Source organism: Convolutriloba macropyga, chromosome 3 (genome assembly GCF_964194025.1).
Source record: "Convolutriloba macropyga chromosome 3, txConMacr16.3, whole genome shotgun sequence".
In the NCBI taxonomy this organism is placed as follows: domain Eukaryota; kingdom Metazoa; phylum Xenacoelomorpha; order Acoela; family Convolutidae; genus Convolutriloba; species Convolutriloba macropyga.
This window is the reverse complement of record NC_134470.1, coordinates 46,264,079-46,282,746: the sequence shown is the minus strand read 5'-3', so window position 1 is coordinate 46,282,746 and position 18,668 is coordinate 46,264,079. Positions and strand designations below refer to the sequence as shown.

Below are 18,668 nucleotides of genomic sequence, written 5' to 3'. Positions count from 1 at the left end.
CGCGGTTTGAGAGCAGTTCGCCTGGCTTTAGTCGGTTGTTTTGAGCTAAATTTCGCTCGTGCGTTTGTGGGCTGCCAGATTTCACTTTCAGAGTGACTTATTCACCCATTTTTGCGTGATATGATAAACTTTTGGGATCTTTTCCGTTTGTGCCCCCTCCCCCAGCTTAGTGGGTGCATTTTATTTGCAAACTATTTCTGCGAATGATTCGAATAAGATAATCAGTAATCATATATGTTCCTTTTTTTTTTTACCAAACTTCCCCTCGCCCAAGCAATATTTGCAACCCCCAACCGAGCGTGACTAATTTTTACGTGATGATTTACTATTTAATACCACAAGCTCTATAGCTGGGGGTTGTTTAATATTATGCGGGGGCACAAACGAAAACGATCCGACTAAAATAAATGCATTTCTTTTTGTCTTTTTGAATTCTTCGTTATTTTCTCAATTATTTTTGTGGCTATAGTGCAATTTTAGACATTTTCTTCCGAACAAATGTTTGTTTAATATATTATATTCGTCACGTCACGTGTATGGGCATGTCCACATTTATATCTCAATTTTTTGCATAGCTTGTTAGAGCACAATTATATAGGCTCTAATGGAGAACATGATTAATCCTTCTTATGACTTTTGATAGCATTTTAAACCAGAGTTAATTCGGAATTTTGTAGGACAACCAAGTTCCTCCACTGAAGCCAGCAACAAGTGTTAAAATTGTCCCGCCGCCGACTCCAAAATCACATGTCGACAGTGCAGTCAATTCAATATCGCCCGCCAAATTAACAGCAATGGTAAACTCGGTTGATCAAACAAAGAAGCAGGAGAAAGCGGGCACTGTTGTGAATGGAAGTTTAAATGGAAGCAGCTCCTCGACTTCCCTGGGAACCAAGTGCCATCTGTGCCAAAAGGTGCTCTCTAGGAGGGACAAACTCAAATGGCACCTGGCTATTTGCTGTCCCAGATTCAGCGTAGATTTATACGACCAGTTGATCGTGGCTGGGTTTGCACACGCCATCGCAAAGGTACGTATTACTGCGATGGACCATTATGCATGACAGTTTACAGCGCATTAAACTAATCGAACTCATTTTCACGCTATTTATAACGGCAGTGTTTTGCCCATTGGAAAAACGCTGCCCACTCCTGCCCCTAATACCAACAGCTCATATATAATCAGTTGACACAATATTCTCGTTTGACTATTGTTGCGTGACTATGTCTTGTGATTTAATAACTATGTTCTTTTCCATTTGTACCCCCCCCCTCTGCAGCTTAGTGATTGCAATTTTTTCACCACCCCCATCGCAGAAAAAAATGGCGCATAATTTGTTGACTTGCGGGAGCATAACGTACTTGGGTTGAGCTGGGGGGTGGGGGGATCGAAATGATCCAAGCTTTAAGTAGATTTAAAAACGACGCAGCATGCATGATTAACAATGTGTGATGTTCGTAGATTTGCTCAGCTCTGTACAATTGTGTCACCTGCCTCTTCCCTCACAATATTGTAGAAATGTTAGATATGATCACCTGATTCAAGTGTTTGATGAGAAAGCCTCCCATGTTCTAACAAACATGTTTTTATAGCTGTAAGCTCTATTGCGGTATTTCTGGTTAATTGCTCTTGAACGAAGTTCATAGCAATTATTGTAAACGTGTGTCTTTTATGCAAAATTTTCGCTTGACGGTTTTGACTTTTCGAGTGACTTTTTGCGTTTAGCGTGATCTAAAATTCTCTCTCAATCACAATTTCAAACAGCTGAACTCAATTTGCGGACTCAACACTATTGAACTTCTTAGTCCCATTTAGGCTCCCCCTCCCCCCGACTGAAGCAGGTTGCAATTGATTAGAGCTCCCACTAGTCGTTCGAGAGCAATATTTCCGAAGTTTAGTCGGTTATATTTTTATTGCTACTCAGAAGTGTTGATTTTCGTAAGGATTTTTTTTTTACTGGAAGCGCTCTGCATTCAGGCGTGAAAATTGCCGTGTGAAAAAGTCATGCACCAAGCGGAGAAGTTTTTGTTCTTGCGCTACGTTGAGTAAATGAAATTTGAAAATGTTTTTGTCGCAGAATGGTGCTTATAGCTAACCGTTTTTAGCCGTATTTTCATCTATGTGGCTTATTTGTTCTGCTTCCAGTCTTGTTTTTTCTTAATATTTTCCCATCAAAGCTATAATTGTGTAACCCACTGAAGTTGATATTAGTGTTTTTGAGAGCACAATTATGTGCTTCAAGGGCAAGATCGCATTGATTTTTGACTTTTTTGGTAATTTCCGTATCTTTGAACCAATTTTTGGTTGCTCTCAAACAAAGTTTGTAGCAATTATATTAGTCAGGCGGTCTTTTTTCTTGCGATTTTGTGTTTGACCAATTTGTCGTCTGACGCTTTTAACTTCTTGTGCATAATAAAGGGGATGAAAAGGTAAAGCCCGAAGGGCTTGAAGTTACTGAATAGCTCTTTGATATCTAGCTTTTTGACACCGAAGCTGATGAGAAAACAAAATCGTGGTGCTACCCCCCGCCCCAACGCAAACCCTCTCCCGCTCCAAACTTTTAACGCGCCTTCTGCTGCTAGCCTCCCGGAGCCCATGCTGGTTGCTATCAAAGACAACCGCTCGGCGGTCGTTTCAGAGCAATTCGCCTGACGTTAATGGGTTATCTTTTTGTAACCAGTTTATGTGGCAGAGTTCTTAGTAAGTATTGTATTGAGTTCATCTATTTTTAACGCGAGGTACTTCATATGAAATTTTACTTAGAATAGTCCGATCTTTCAAAATTTGGCTTGGTTTTTTATTTGGTTTATTAGAATCAGCTTTCTTGTCAATTACTAGGGATCTGAGTTTTTTTTAAATGAATAGTCAAGTTATTTTTTTTTGGTATCGGATGCTTGGAATTAATCGAAAATTGTTTCACAATTCAAACAAAAATTTTTTGAAGTTTTATTAATAGCCGCGAAGCGATAGTGGCTATTATTGGACACATCATGGTTTTTTTAGTTCGTCGTCTCCATCGATGATTCTTATGACCTGACCTCTTGGAATTGACTTTTTCAATGACATCAGTGACTTCTACTGCTTTGCAGTTAAAATTTGTGTGCGTGACGTCATTTCTGCTTTTAGGTCAATTGCGTGACTTACCTCACTTAACAAAATGACTTCTGAACTCACTTATGGAACTTTAAATTTTATGTTACTAGTTAAAGCTCAATAGTGTGCATCTAAGTAGTGCCAAACTTATATGCCCTAATTTTTGAGTTTTAGTCTTGAGTTTTTGATTTCGAGTATTAATTTAAAAAAATATCTTTTAGGATTTTTTCCTTAGACCCAATGTGTTATAAAATTGAATGTGCAAATCTAACCCAAAAAGTCTAAGGACTGGTGGTCGATCTGTCTATCTTTTTTTGTTCAATTCATGGAAGGTCACAAGCGTCTAATTTTCGTTGCGACCGCATGACGTCACGCTTATATCAAATCTGCTTTTGCTTATTTTGCTTTCAGGAAGATAAGGTGAAATGAATATATGCCATTCTCATTGGAAGTTTTTTGTGGGCATCTTATAAAAAACAAAACAAGATATACAATTTTGTTTAAATCAAAACACATCACAGCAAAAATTTTTAAAAAAGAACCAAAGTTTCTCTGCTTCGGTCTTTTTGTGTCATTTTGAGACTATAAGCATAGGAAGCTATCACAACCATCTTTTTATTCGCTTCATATTCTAGTTTCAATAAACGAAATAAAAAATTTAGTTTTATGATATCTATGATAAACTTTGGCGAGCTGTTTCCCTCAGATTCATGGAAGCTGCTGGAATTACTATTACAATTGAATGTAATCTGAACATTTTTTTAAAATGCTGGCTGTGGAATTAAATAATTTTCTACTTTTGGATCTCTGACTTGCCAGATCAGATTTGTTGTTTAAGTTTAAATCTCTTATAATTTTGTCAATTTTTTGATAATATGTTTAATTGCTCTAAAACGGAATTTGTGGGCATTATATTGGTCCTATGGTCTTTTTTAATGGTATTTTTCGCCTGACCGATTTTTCATCTGACCCTTTTCCTTTGTCCTCAAAATAGAATGGACAGGTAACGTCCGGAGGTCATTAAGTGGCTGAGCAGTTCTCTTAGAGTGCTACGCTTTACTAGTCTGTAAATATGCAATTCACAAACTGTTTTGAAGATACAATATCCTGGATCGAAGGGCGGACCTGAATCTTAACAGTTCGATCACCCGCAGTCATTCCGACCCCCAATATGGCCCCGTCCACCCTCCACTGGCGATTTGGACCCCGAACTCGAGGACTCCCAACCCTACCTCATCTCTTGACCACCTCCTCCCCTCCCCCCACTGAGCGCTTGACCACGCCCCTCCCATTAATGCTTTAATGCTAGCATCGCTAAGCCTCAGCTACCGAAGCCAGCCGGTCGTTTGAGAGTGATTAGCTCGACGTTCGGTTGACTGTTTTATGATTTCAAAATGTCTTCAACGTGGGTTTTTCCGGTCAATTCATCAGGCAGATTAATTTCTAAGATTTTGCACTCTGTCATATTCTGGCGAATTCGGAATTACTATGTACTTCATTTTTTAAAAAAAGCTTGATTGCTTTAATGATCTTCATGCTCAATGTTTTCTTTCGTCCAATCAAATACTGATTAAGTATTCTATTGAACTTTGGCATGGCTGAAAACTGTTGTCTTGTCAAAAATTGGTTTGAGCTTGAATAAGGTTTTACCTTTGTTCGCGATAGTTTGTTGTATTCGATTCGTTCTTTTTTGTTCGACTAGACTTTTAACAGAGAAATTAATGGAATTAGTTGTTCATTTTAATTTTGAACCATGCTCTAGGAGGTTTGATTGTTTTGTCGTCTGGCCCTCTTTTTTACATTTATTCACACAGGAAAGCTGAAAAACTTTTCTGAATGACTTCTTCCTCTGACTAACGGTATTTGCGCGCGTGATGTCATTTCTCACTCTCTACCAAAAGTGTTGGTCATTTGCGTGATCGGAATATGATCATACGTGATAAACTATGGTACCAAAAAGAAAAAGCTACGTACAGCACATTTGTGCTCTTTAAGCGTTTTTAGCTGAAAAAAAATTTCATTTGCGGGAAGGCGTGAAGATGGTGTGAAATTTCTTAGTTTTAACCAACATTTCATTCTCTTTTTCTGCTTGCACACAAAAGTTGGTCAATATGATTTGCATGCCTCACTCAACAAAAGAACTTTTGCACTTCCAAAACCTTGAAAATGTTTAGTTTGAGTGAATCTTAGGACAAATAAACTCATACGTGTATTCAAGGTTCCTTATAAAAAGGCTTCTGCAGAGTGAATTTTAACAAGTCATATCAATTTACCGCTGAACGTGTTCATAGTTTTTGAGCGGAGTCATTAACTTCAATTCTTATCTGCATTCTACGGCAAGCATGCCTACCTCGCAGCCATCCTGGCAATCTGCCGGTTTTGTTAAATACTTTTGTGGAAATAATTTATTTGTTTTTCTGGAAACGATTCATCGTCACTGGTTATCAATAATTTGAATAAAAAATATTTATATTTAGCCGGCATAAAGGATACAAATTTCTTGCTTCGATTATTGCCAGAAAATGTGTGTCAGTACATAACAAATCATTTTGCAAATTGATAGTGCGTGTATTCGGGGTTGAAGGTATCTATCCACTAAGCGAGAGGCAGTTAACGAAAAATCCAATCATCGAAAAAAACACCCTATATGGTAAATTTACGGTACCACCAGCTTGGTACCGTAAATTGTAATATCGATCCAATTTCAAATTGTAATATATTGCGTGCTTCATTCGTGTCATTTGTGCACTGGAGTGAGTTAGTTAGTGTGTTGTCTGTTGCCTGTTTGTAGAATGTAGTGTTGGGTAGTAACTGTGCAGCCAAATGCCAGCACTGTAACACTCGCCTGTCCTCCAGGGCAGCTCTGGAACAGCACGAGAGTACGTGCACACTACGAGTGCTAGGCGCCTCTGAATCTGTCATCGGGGCCCTCACCGGCCAACAGTCCACACAATCAGGTAAAAAAACACGCACAAATAAAAGTACAATAGCGAGAAAAATATGTTATGGTGACACTTAATCGCTGACTTCTATGTGGCGTTTTAACTGTCAAATTTTTTGGTTCTCAAATATGTCTGAAGGACAGTTTAAAAAAATGGGAGGTCTTTTGAATTTAGGGTGAAGAAAAATTTAGGTTTTGCGGATGAAGTCAACTCTCTACAAGCTGTGAAGTATTTCATTTCCTTTGATTAATAGCCGCCCTCATCTTCTTAGCCGGCTATTATAGCGCTCCTAATTTTTTTTTACAATTCAAAGAATTTGAATTATATTGGGGCGCTGTCTTTTTTACGACTCGAGAGGAGTACTGGAGAAGTCCTTTTTTTAATAGCCGCCCTCATCTTCTCAGCCGGCTATTATAGCGCTTCTATTTTTTTTTACTTCGTCGAACTTTTTTTCGCTTTACCATTCTGCCGCTTTTTCGGCATTTTGCGTGAAATCTTTTTGACTTCTCTAGGCTAGTTTCTCTCTTCTCTCATTCTACTAAAAATGAATTTGAAAATCAGTTGCTCGGCAAAGCAATTCAAAATGAACAGAGTCAGTATAAAAAATTGAAGTCAGAAATAGAAACGGGGTAAACCCATAAAGCCCAATTTTAGATGCCCGCTATTTGAACGTCGTTCCTATAAGTCTTAGTTACCATCTCTTATGCTTATTGGTGTTGATAGTAGCCCCTGTAGCCTCTCTCTCTCTAAGAAACAGAAGTATCTAAAACTACGAAATGCCATCAAAATAAATCGGACTAAAAAAATGTTTTTGTACAAAAATCTTTTTTCGATATTTTCTTTTCTTTCAATCCCAATCATGCTTATTGGAATCAACGGCGGCTATTTTCCGGCAATCTGCCGGGTATGTTTACAATTCAAAGAATTTGAATTGTATTGGAGCGCTGTCTTTTTTTTAAGATCTGTTCACACATGTTCATGCTTTTTGAAGTCAAATTGGAGTAGTGATTTTGGTCACGCCGAAACTGGAAATGGAGTGAAAAAGCGAGTGGTTTTGCGGCGTAAAATTTTTCGCTCTAAATTTAAAGGAGAGTGAGAAAACGGTATTTGAACGCAAATTCGCTTTCTCGCTAGTGATTTTTTGTTCACATGCGGCAATTTCACTCTGATTTTTACTGTTTTTTCGATTTTTTGGATCGGATTTTTTTCTAAATGGTTTTTCGCAATCCATTCACAGCTCATTCCAGGCCTAGTTTTTTGTTTGAATTAAATTTTCTTTTCTCCTTAGTGGTTTTTTTTTGTTCACATGCGGCATTTTGACATTCATTTTTTGTTTTTTCTTATTTTTTGATCTGATTTTTTTTAAAAATGGTTTTCTCAATTCACTCATAGTCCATTCTAAGTCTAGTTTTCCTGTTCAATCATGAAAATTCTTTGAATTGTACGTCAGGACTTGTCCTGGTATGTTTTATTAATTTTATTGGAGTGATTTTTGAAGCGGGAAATGAAATGCGTGAAAAATTTTGGGAGATTTTTTGGTGCAGAACAAAAGTGAAAAGCGGAGCGAAACAAGAGTGGTTTTTGTCCATATCGCTGTTTTCTAGAGAGCGAGAAATTCAGTTGTGAAAAAAATTCTAAGCGTGCGAAATTTTTTATTCTTTTTATTCATGTGCGGCATTTTAAAGCAGTTTTTTTATTTATTTTGATTAAGGGGTTTTGTTATGATTTTATTTTAACTTTAGGGTGGACTTGGCAGTGGTTTGAAGTTTTCAGGAAATTCATATGAGTTTTTGCTAATCCGGAGGTTTTTCATGTATTTTTTGCTGATTTTTGGCTAATTTTTGCGCTTTTTTGACGACTTTATTGTTTTACTGCCTCCAATGGGTATTGAAAAGACAGCTATGACTTTTGCATTTTATAGATAACAATTGGTTACAGTTTTGTGGATATGAAGCATTTTTTGTTCTGAAATTTGACAAAAAATGGCGAAAATTGAAACTAGTTTTCTTTTTTTTGTTTTTCGTTTTTCCAAGTTTTTTAAGACGAATTTCTAGGTGAATTATGACTTGCCTATTGTTTTGCGAACATCTGGATGCCCTATTGGCTGAAGGGATTTTTTCTTGGGATTTTTGTGCTTTTGTAATATTTAAAAAATTTATAACTCTTTTCAGTTTTTTAGTTCAAGTTGTTTGTAAGAGCTTTTTTTCATGATTTGGCTTCAATTATTTTTAAAGACTTCTTATAAGTGGTTTCAGTAGGTACTAGTTGTTTTGGTGAAGCAATTTTGCGAAGTGAGAAAACAGTGTTTGAACAGAAATTCGCTTTCTCGCTAGTGGTTTTTTGTCCACATGCGGCAATTTCACTTTGATTTTAACTGTTTTTTGGACCGGATTATTTCTAAATGGTTTGTCCATTCCATTCATGGTTCATTTTAGGCCTAGTTTTTTGTATGAACCAAATTTTTGGCTTATGGTTTTTTTTCTAACAGATTTTTGTTTCGTCTTACCCTGACTTTCATGACTTTGACTTTCAAAATGATAAACAGGTAAAGCTCAGTGGGCTTCAAGTTTCATTAGAGGCCCTTTGCCACGTTTGGTAGTCCTTCAAGTACTTAGAGTGGTGAAGTTACTGGGAACTTATATCACTTAAAAAAATGACTTGTGAAATAACTTAATGAACTTTTGAATTTTATGACATATTACTAGTTAAAGATCAATAGTGTGAATCTAAGTATTGCCAAACCTGTTTTCCCTAATTCCTGAGTATTGGAGTCTTGAGTTTATGGTTTCGAATGTTATTTTTGTAAAAGCTCCCTAGGGCTTTTTCCTTATAGAGCGTATGTGTCTCATAAAAATGACAGACCGGATCTAACCCAAAAAGTCTAGTGGTCTATTCAAGGACTGGTGATCAATCTGTCTATCTTGGTTTAGCTGCCTCAAATCTATGGAAGGCGTGAAGCGTCTATCGCGGCTATTTTCCGCCAATCTGCCCGCTATGTTTTTTTTGTTTAGTCCATAAAAATTCTTTGAATTTTTTGTCAGGACTTTTCCTGCTATGTTTTTTTACATTTTGATCACGACTTTTTTGTTTGACTTCTGACTTACTTCACTCACTTTGTCTACTGAATAGATTTTAAATTCTTTCACGATTTCAATTACACAACGTGGTGAATACTGTCAAAGTCAAAATATTAAAATCAAAAGACCCGATAAACCTTTGAAGCCCGGTCATTAAGTCACTGAGAATTAGGTTATCAAAGTTCATCAGAGTATTTGCTAGCCGACATTGATATTAAGCTTATTTGCTTTTGGTTTAGAAACTGAATCAAGTATAGTTTTAGAATCCAGCTGAAACTGCAAGCGAAATTAGAACACTTTGACACGGAAAAATATCTTTTTTGTTCAATCCCTTTTGTTCAAATATCTTTTTTGTTCAAATATCTTTTTTGTTCAAGCGCTTCAACGGTGGCTATTTTTCGGCAATCTGCCGGCTATGTTAATTGTTCTCTAACGAAGCTCTTTACGAAAAAAATATCCGCTTGACTGCTTTCATTTTTTCATCTTTGAGTTCTTGAGTTTTGTGGGATCCCTCTCTCAATCACAATTGTCAGTAGTTGAACTCATTGCATGTAAATTATGCTGAATGTTTTTAGTGAAGTTCACTGAAATTAGTTTCCTTTCATTTAATGTATTATAAGCTCCAGTAACATTTTATCTACCCTTTTGTTGCACTTTTTTAGGCCCGAGCCTTAGATATTTAGTTGTCAGGTCTTTAGAGGCAGGGATCCTAAGCCATGAAGACCGGAGCATAGATGCGTAGTCCATCCGAAGGCATAGCCGTTTGAGGAATTGAGTCACTTCAGCTTTACGTCTCCTTTAAACCACTTTTCGGGACGTAGCTGAGCACGTATTTTCTGAACCAAGCCGCTAATGTAGCCACTCTTTATCATTTTATCTCTGTGATCACACTTGTAACACATTAACTACTCTGATGTCTATTTCTGTGACTATGACATCTATTTTGTCTGGACCTTGCACAGTATTTCTTACCTAATGATCTTCAGTTCATAACTAATTGTGCGAAGGGAACATACAGTTCTCTTCCAATACTAGTTGGCATTCAGTCAAACAGTATAGCAGTCATTCCTAGCTCCTCATAATCCAACTTTACTAACCATGCTTTCGTTGCCTGGTCCTGCTCTTAAGCAGGTTGAAGTTGATTGGACTTCACAAGAGACTGTAATTGCAGCTTAGCCAACTCACTAATAAATAAACGGACTTCATTTATTAGTCTCGATTTAACTTTCGTTTCTATGCTGGCTTTGGAATACGTAAGACAATCTTTTGCTGATTGGAGACCTTTCCAACAATAAGAAGTCGGTGAGACGTGACTACAAGAGCCAATTTTTGGCAGGTTCCCACTATTAACCACTTTTGCTCTCTTCTTTCAAAGGTGCTCTTCAATGCTCTGCCTCAGCTCATTCATCTCAGGCTCTTGACTGCGCTAATTAGTTTCAGACTGCGCTAATTAGTTTCAACTAGTTTCGGTCTGGGAAGGCCAATAAGCTTTTATTGGCCTTCTCTCGGCACTTTGTTTTGTCGCCAAATTTTTGTTAGGACCATTCGACGTCATACTATCTTCGATTCTGCCTTTTCTTTATTCTTTAATGCAATATAGACTGAATTGTGTGCGTGACCTCATTTTTCACGTTTGGTGGAGCAAGTTTCTTGTTTCGTTTCCGTTATTAAGTGTTTGTTCTCGCGTGACTATACTCACTCTCAAAGTTGAATTCCTCACTCTGAAAAAGATGTTTAATTGCTCTTGAACGAAGTTCATAACAATTATTGTAACGTGTGTCTTCTATGCAAAATTTGCGCTTGAGAATTTTGACTTTTCTAGTGACTTTTACGCCCTTGAATTTTCACGTTTTGCGTGATCCAATATTCTCTCTCAACCACATTTTCAAGCAGCTAAACTCAATTGGCTGCATTTTAATACTAAAAGTCAAATGAAAAGGGCGCCGAAACTGGTGTCATTTTATACTTTAAATCTTAATAGTGGTATATGTTAACCTCTAATGTGGTTATTTGAAGCCCATTATTTAACTTCTTATTCCCATTTAGGCTCCCCCTCCCCCCCGACTGAAGCAGGCTGCAATTGATTAGAGCTTCCACTAGTCGTTCGAGAGCAGTTCTTCCGACGTTTAGTTGGTTATGTTTTTTAAATTGAAGGAGATAAGTTGAACTGAATGAATGATAATCGAAATTTAGATTTTTTGGGTTCAGCTAATGGAAACAGCAACAAATAATACTAATTTTTGAAGTACAATGTAACATCAGCAATTATTGAATTAGGAATTTTCGTTCGGTCTCTACGAAATTATGAGATTTTTTTCTGTGAATCTATCAGGTTTGTTGTTTAATAGCCACGGTTATCTACTTAAGAGGCTACTATGATTTTGGCACTCTGCTTTAGTAAATCGTGTAGGAATGTTTTTATGCAGTTCTTTATAGCTGAACCTTATCTGTTCACGACGAACTTTTACTTCCTTTTTTTCCAACATTGACTTCTGTTCTCTAATGTTAGGCATTAATATCTATAGTGCTCATTGTATTTCTAGTGTTCACTAATTAGTATCCTCTGAAAATGTGAAGTGTTAACCCATAACTACTTCCTCTCTTCCTAAACTATACTATCCATCCACCTAGTTTTAGGTCTAGATTTTTGTTGCACTAATCTTTGAGTTGTTTTCGTTGACCTACTTGTTTTATGTTTTAAAACTTGTTTTACATAAGCACGATTCTCACGTATGACTTCTCACTTACCTCACACTGTTTCAACGAATGGAAACTATAATTTATTTTTTTTAAGTAAACATGTAAATTATTTTGGCTATAACCCTGGGGTTAAATATCAACATACCTTCAAATATTAAATAAAATAATCACAGTATCAGTATTGTTATTATTATATTAATCTTGAAATTGTGGCTGTTCGTTCTCATAGGAAAAAGTAAGATTTGAACGCTCCTATTTTTCTTTAAATTTCTCTGGTGTTTTCATGTGCTGATCGAGCAAAAACCCGGTTAAAACATTTTTAAAACAAACTTTACTGTTTAAAGTTTTTATCGAAGAGGGCAATTTGTTCAATTTTTGAACGCTTCTCAGGTTCTGTGTCAAAAAGCAAAATCATGAGAAAAGGGATAAACCGAAAAAGATTGGTTGTTAAGATTTAAGTAATGAAATTTGAAATGGTGATTTACCATGTTTGATGAATCTAATTGGCGACCTCATTAGAAAACTTTTCCACACTTCGAAAAGAATTAGGTTGTCAATTTTTCTACTTATTCGATGCGAGCGTGGGTCAGCGATCAGTGGCGCCAATCTGCCGGCTGTGTTGTTAATTGGGATCTAAGCCCACTAATCTGGGGGGACATAATAGATCCGTTAACTGCTCTTAAACAAAGTTTGTAGCAATTATATTAGTCATGTCTTTTTTATGTGATTCTTCGCTTAACTGATTTTTTGCATGACCATTTTGACTTTTCGGCCTCAAAAAGGGTAAAAAACAGTTAAGTTTTCTTTGAGTGTAACGGCTACTAGTCTCGAAGTATGCGATTCACCGAAAAGGTTTAGGAGACATACATTTAGGATATGAAGGGGGTTTCTTAGAGTTGGACCCTCTTTTCAGTTGGAAGTGAAAAATTGAGGTCGTTTTGCAGAAAACGGGTTTCGTTATGAGGCAATTAGTACATCAATTTTAAGCTCTGTCATACAGGAATGGTTTGGGGGGCATCTGGAAAAGTAAAAGATTCTGAACTAATCTGTCATTATTGGTCTTTAGATGGTATTGAATTAACGACCAATGCAGTAAATGGAACCTCTAACACTAGTCGAGGTACCGCAAGTTTGTCATCATCAGCAGTAGCAACAACAAGTGCAGCTCCTGGACACCAGCAGTCTTCCTCCTCCAGTCCGATTGATCGGCTAACTTGCCATTTGTGCAACCGAACTCTCTCTAGAAGGGACAAGCTTAAAAGACACATTGTGAGATGCTGTGAGACACACAAGAGAGATGTGGAGATTGCTCTGCTAGTTGCTGGATTCACCGCTAAAGACGTTGAGGTAACATTAGAGTTCGTTTGGATTCACAATTGTGAGTTTTTCATGTTACCGCTCCGTCTGTCCGCTCTCTCCAGAGCTTTATAGTTCATATCCGGAGAACACCCAGTATGTGTGCATTTTTATCATAATAGCGTTTATAATTGCTCTTGAACGAAGTTCATAGCAATTATTGTAAACGTGTGTCTTTTTTCTGCAAAATTTTCGCTTGACGGCTTTGACTTTTCGGGTGACTTTTACGCCCTTGACTTTTTGCGTTTTGCGTGATCTAAAATTCTCTCTCTCAATCACAATTTCAAGCAGCTGAACACAATTGGCGGCAATTTAACACTAAAATTCAACTGAACCTCTTAGTCCCATTTAGGCTCCCCCCCCCCACCCGAATGAAGCAGGTTGCAATTAATTAGAGCTACCACTAGTAGTTCGAGAGCAATTCTTCCGACGTTTAGTCAGTTATGTTTAATATCCGCGTCAGCAATTCCAAGAGGCTATTATAGAGCTCCTAAATTTTTTACCATTCAAAGAATTTGATTTGTATTGGGGCGCTGTCTTTTTTTAAGATCTGTTCATAGATCTTCATGATTTTTGAAGTCAAATTGGAGTAGTGATTTAGGTCACGCCGAAACAGGAAGTAAAGCAAAAAAGCGATTGGTTTCGCGGCATGACTTTTTTTCACTCTAATTTGGAAGTAGAGTGAGAAAACAGTGTTTGAACAAAAAATTTCTTTCTCGCTAGTGGTTTATTGTTCACATGCGGCAATTTCACTTTAAATTTTACTGTTTTTTTTTTTAATTTTTTGGATTGGATTCTTTTCCAAATGATTTTCCCGATCCATTAATAGTTCATTCTAGGCCTAGTTTTTTGTTTGAATCATTTGTGCATTTCTCGCTAGTGGTTTTTTGTTCTCGCTAGCGGCATTTTGACATTGATTTTCTGTTTTTCTGTTTTTGTTTTTTTGATCGGAACTTTTTTAGAAATGTGTTCTCGAATTCACTCATAGTCCGTTCTAGGTCTAGTTTTTGTGTTTAGTCAATGAAAATTCTTTGAATTGTACGTCAAGACTTGTCCTGCTATGTTTTTTTACTTCGTCTAACAGATTTTTGTTTCGTCTTACCCTGACTTCTTGGAATTGACTTTTTCAATGACTTGCCTCACTCAAAAAAATGACTTCTGAACTCACTTATAGAACTTTAAATTTTATGAACATTTAGTTATTAAAAGTCAATAGTGTGCATCTAAGTAGTGCCAAACATATATGCCCTAGTACTTGATAATTAGAGTCTTGAGTTTTTGATTTCGAATATTAATTTTGGGATCTTTTCCATATGTACCCCTCCCCCCAGTACGTTATTCGCCCTGCAGTTACAGAGCACGTGCCATTACATAGTAAGACATTATGTAAAAAATATTGCACGCGCATCTGGAGGGGTGTAAATAATATGCGCCCAATCAGCTGAGGGGGCACAAACGGAAATGATCCAAATTTGAAAAGCTCTATTAGGGCTTTCTCCTTATAGAGCAGATGTGTCTCATAAAAATGACAGTCCGAAGCTAACCAAAAAAGTCTAGTGGTCTATTAAAGGACTGGTGGCCGATCTGTCTGTTTTATCAATTGCTCTTGAACGAAGTTCATAGCAGTTATTGTAAGCGTCTTTTTTATGCAAATTTTTTGCTTGACAATTTTGCGCTTTTCTAGAACATTATTTGATTTTTTCACGCTTTCGTTCTTCATTTTTGAGTGACCTCTTTTGCTGTCACTCCGAAGTAAAGCTAATATATAATTGGTTGCAGTATAGCAGAATTAAGTGTCTAACTGCGCAGTGACTAGTGCGGGTGGCTATGGTTCGGGAGGTCAGTTGATCGACGTGGGCAAGGATTTTTAGCACCCATAAAGAAAAATTGATTTAGGTTACAGACTCTGCATTAATTTAACTCGCCTGTCGTTCAAGAGCAATTCTTCCCACATTTGTCGGTTTATGTTTTCAATAGTTTCAATTCATATAGCGCCACAAGCGTCTATCGCGGCTATTTTCCGGCAATCTGCTGGCGATATGTAGCCGAATGAAGCAGGTTGCAATTGATTAGAGCTCCCACTAGTCGTTCGAGAGCAATTCTTCCGACGTTTAGTTGGTTATGTTTATAAGAGCGCCCATGAAGGCATGTGAGTTTATAAATGGAACAGATTAGTTTGTTAGTGTGTGCACGATAATTCAATTCTACTCATCATGTGGTCAATATCAATTGATTTTTAATTGCTCTTGATAGTAATTATTGTAAACGTGTGTGTCGTTTTTTTATGCATATTTTTCGCTTTTCTTCTAGAACATTCTTTGACTTCTCAAGTGACTTTTTCACTCTTTGCCTCGCCTGTCGTTAAATTGCCTCGCCTGTTGTTCAAGAGCAATTCTTCCGACATTTGTCGGTTTATGTTTTTCAGTAAGAAAAGAGCAATAAAGAAGTCTCGTCAATTTAATCTCTGTTCAATTGAATCCGCTTATGATTTTTCAGAAGGTATTGGCTGCAAGTGGAAATGGAAGCGTCACTCGCAACCGGGAGAATCTCAATTCAGAAATGCCAACAGCTGAAGTAAACTCTGAGGCAACGATAGAGCAACGGCTACCAATTTCAACTGAGACACAAGTTATTCACAATCAAATTTTGCAAGTTGACAATGATGACAACGAAGCTACCAGCAATGCCTCCCTTGTACCATCTCAGGAATCAAGTGTGAAGGACAGTGAAGAAGAGAGTGGCTTCTTCGAACTGGACACCCAGAAGCCAATCCAGTACCATCAGTCTTCGCAAAATATTCCACAACCTCCCAGCTTTCCTGCTGATATATCGTGCTTCCAGCTCGAAACATCATCCAAGCAGTCACACACAGACCTGCAGACGTCCAAGGAGTGCACATCCTTGACTTCATCAAATTTTGGTGCTAAGGAAGCTAATTTCAACGACAGTGGTGCAAGGTCTCCGCTGGAACTGGCTGAAGAATCGGGAACTGTCTGCTGGGAACCGCTCAGGAAGACTCCAACGACATTGACAACGCTTCTGGAGGTGTCTCGAAATGCGTCATCCAATTCCAACTATCTCAGAAAGTCGGAAGACAGAGAGAAATTGTCCAACGATGTCAGACTGATTCGTGATGCTGACATTGAGGAAGTTGAGATTGATGACATGATTGCAACAATTGACGCGGATGGGAGACCTCAGCTGAAAAGGTCAAAGTTCAAGTGCGAAGATTGCGGGGATGTGTTTAGTTGCAAAGCAACCTTTTCAAAACATGATTGCTTGCAAAAGAAATGACTGGAATCTTTGTGAACTACGGAAAACTTGACTGTTAAACAGTTGCTATGCAGTATTGGAGGCATTGAAATAGATGTTGTTGAAAGTTTAACTCAACTGTATTAAGTCTCGTTAAATGTTGTAAATTTGGAGAAATCATTCAGCTAAAATCAAAAGTGGTGCCTTTAGCCTTTATATTAGACTACATAGCTTATTAGTTCTCGTTTCTTTTCAGTTCTTTCAGTTTCATAAGCATTGCTGTATTTTCAAATTTAATTAAGTCGGTATCCAAAACTCCATATTGATCATTCTTTTTCCATATTTTATATACCTGTTTTATTTATAACAGATTTAAATGTTGTCAATTGTATATTTGCCATTTTCATTGTTGTAATTTGAATTTGAAATTCAAGAGAAATTTGTGTTAAACTTAGCTTAAAGGCTGCTGGTGTAAAGTTTCACTCAAACTGAGTTTGCAATTATTTTAGTCCTGTCGAATTTAAATTCGTTTTTTCTCATCATAACAATTTTGGTTTTACTGATATTGTTCTGACCGCTTTTTTCTGGAGAGGAAATTTATGCTCGAGTTATTTTTGTTCAGCGAATTTTGGCCAATAGATTTTTCCCATCATGATTAATTGTTCTCATACGATTTTTGCTTGACCGTTTTGGATTTTTTAAGTGATGTTTACGCCCTTGACTTTTTTGGTTTTGCGTGATCTAAATTTCTCTTACTTACAAATGGCAGCCGCTGAACTCAAGTAGCCGCAGTTGACTACTAAAAGTCAGATTAAAAGTGCTTTGATGTAATTTTTCTACTTTAAATTTTATTAGTGGTTATAGGTTATAGGGGTATAGAAAAACCTCTAATGTCTTTTGAAGCCCCCCTTAGTCCCTTAGTGAATTTAGTTCCCCCTCCCGGACCGAAGGAGGCTGCAGTAGATTCGAGCTCCATTGTCGTCCCAGCGCAATTCTTCCGTCATTAGGATTATTTTTTGTGACCTGTGGTCGTATCGATTTCTAATCACTTGTGTTTTCAATTTTACGACAACCGGATCACACGTCAAGACAAAGATCAACTTTTTGCTGAATTCTTACATTTTTATTTGTTTGTTTTTGTTTCCGCATGGGTTTTAGGCGATCGCTTAATGAATTGATCGAGCGAACTCAATTGAAATTTTTTGGATAATTCAAAATCCAAATTGAATAGTTGTTAACAAGGCTGAATAATTATAAAGGTTCGTGTCCTAGAGGATCTTATTTGACAAAATCAGATGCTCTTTTGCTGGCTACAAAAAGTGTCAAAGAATGTTCGTCAAAAACCTGGATTTTCTTCGAAGGTTTATCAATAAATATCAAACTATCCAGTAAAACGCATGAGGCATTTTTCGACAAATGGTGTATCCACTGAGTTTACGAACCAAACTGTTACTTTTTTCTGCTCGAGAAATTCTGTTGTTTAAAAACAATTAACAGACTGGTATTAACATACTGGTATTTGTTTAAAACTTAATATGAGCATACATCAAGTTTTATAATACAATGCATGATTTACTCCATATGGTTTTACCTTATGACATCTCGTTTTTTTTGGCAACTACTAAACCAAAAATCATGAGCTGGTTTTCAACATTATATTTGAACTCACATTACCGACCCTTGTTTCATAAAAAATATAATATTGAGAACTTCATTATTAATTGCTCTTGAACGAAGTTCATAGCAATTATTGTAAACGTGTGTCTTTTTTATGCAAAATTTTTGCTTGACAATTTTGACTTTTCGAGTGACTTTTACGCCCTTGACTTTTTGCGTTTCGCGTGATCTAAAATTCTCTCAATCACAATATCAAGCAACAACTCAATTGGCGGCAATTTAATACTAAAAGTCAAATAAAAAGTGCGCGTCGAAACTGGTGCCATTTTTTTTTACTTTAAATCTTAATAGTGGTATATGTTAACCTTTAATGTGGTTATTTGAAGCCCACTATTGAACTTCTTAGTCCCATTTCGGCTCCCCCTCCCACCGACTGAAGCAGGCTGCAATTGATTAGAGCTCCCACTAGTCGTTCGAGAGCAATTCCTCCGACGTTTAGTTGGTTATGTTTAATAGCCGCACAGCGATAGCTGGGGCTATTATTGGCCTTCTCTTGGTTTTTTACAATTCAAAGAATTTGAATTGTTTTGGGGCGCTGTCTTTTTTTAAAGATCTGTTCACACATTTTCATGA

The 18,668-nt window shown here is 37.0% G+C and overlaps 1 protein-coding gene across 1 annotated transcript in view; it reads left to right on the top strand.

The window, feature by feature from the left end:
• LOC142336238 (uncharacterized) overlaps nt 1-16,822 on the top strand; it is a 35,724-nt gene extending 18,902 nt beyond the window's left edge. The window contains exons 2-5 of the mRNA XM_075384917.1: nt 678-1,028; nt 5,883-6,048; nt 12,877-13,157; nt 15,663-16,822. Of these exons, the coding sequence (XP_075241032.1) occupies nt 678-1,028; nt 5,883-6,048; nt 12,877-13,157; nt 15,663-16,460 (1,596 nt within the window). The 3' untranslated portion in view covers nt 16,461-16,822. The remainder of the gene's footprint in view (nt 1-677; nt 1,029-5,882; nt 6,049-12,876; nt 13,158-15,662) is intronic.
• Nucleotides 16,823-18,668: the final 1,846 nt, after the last annotated feature.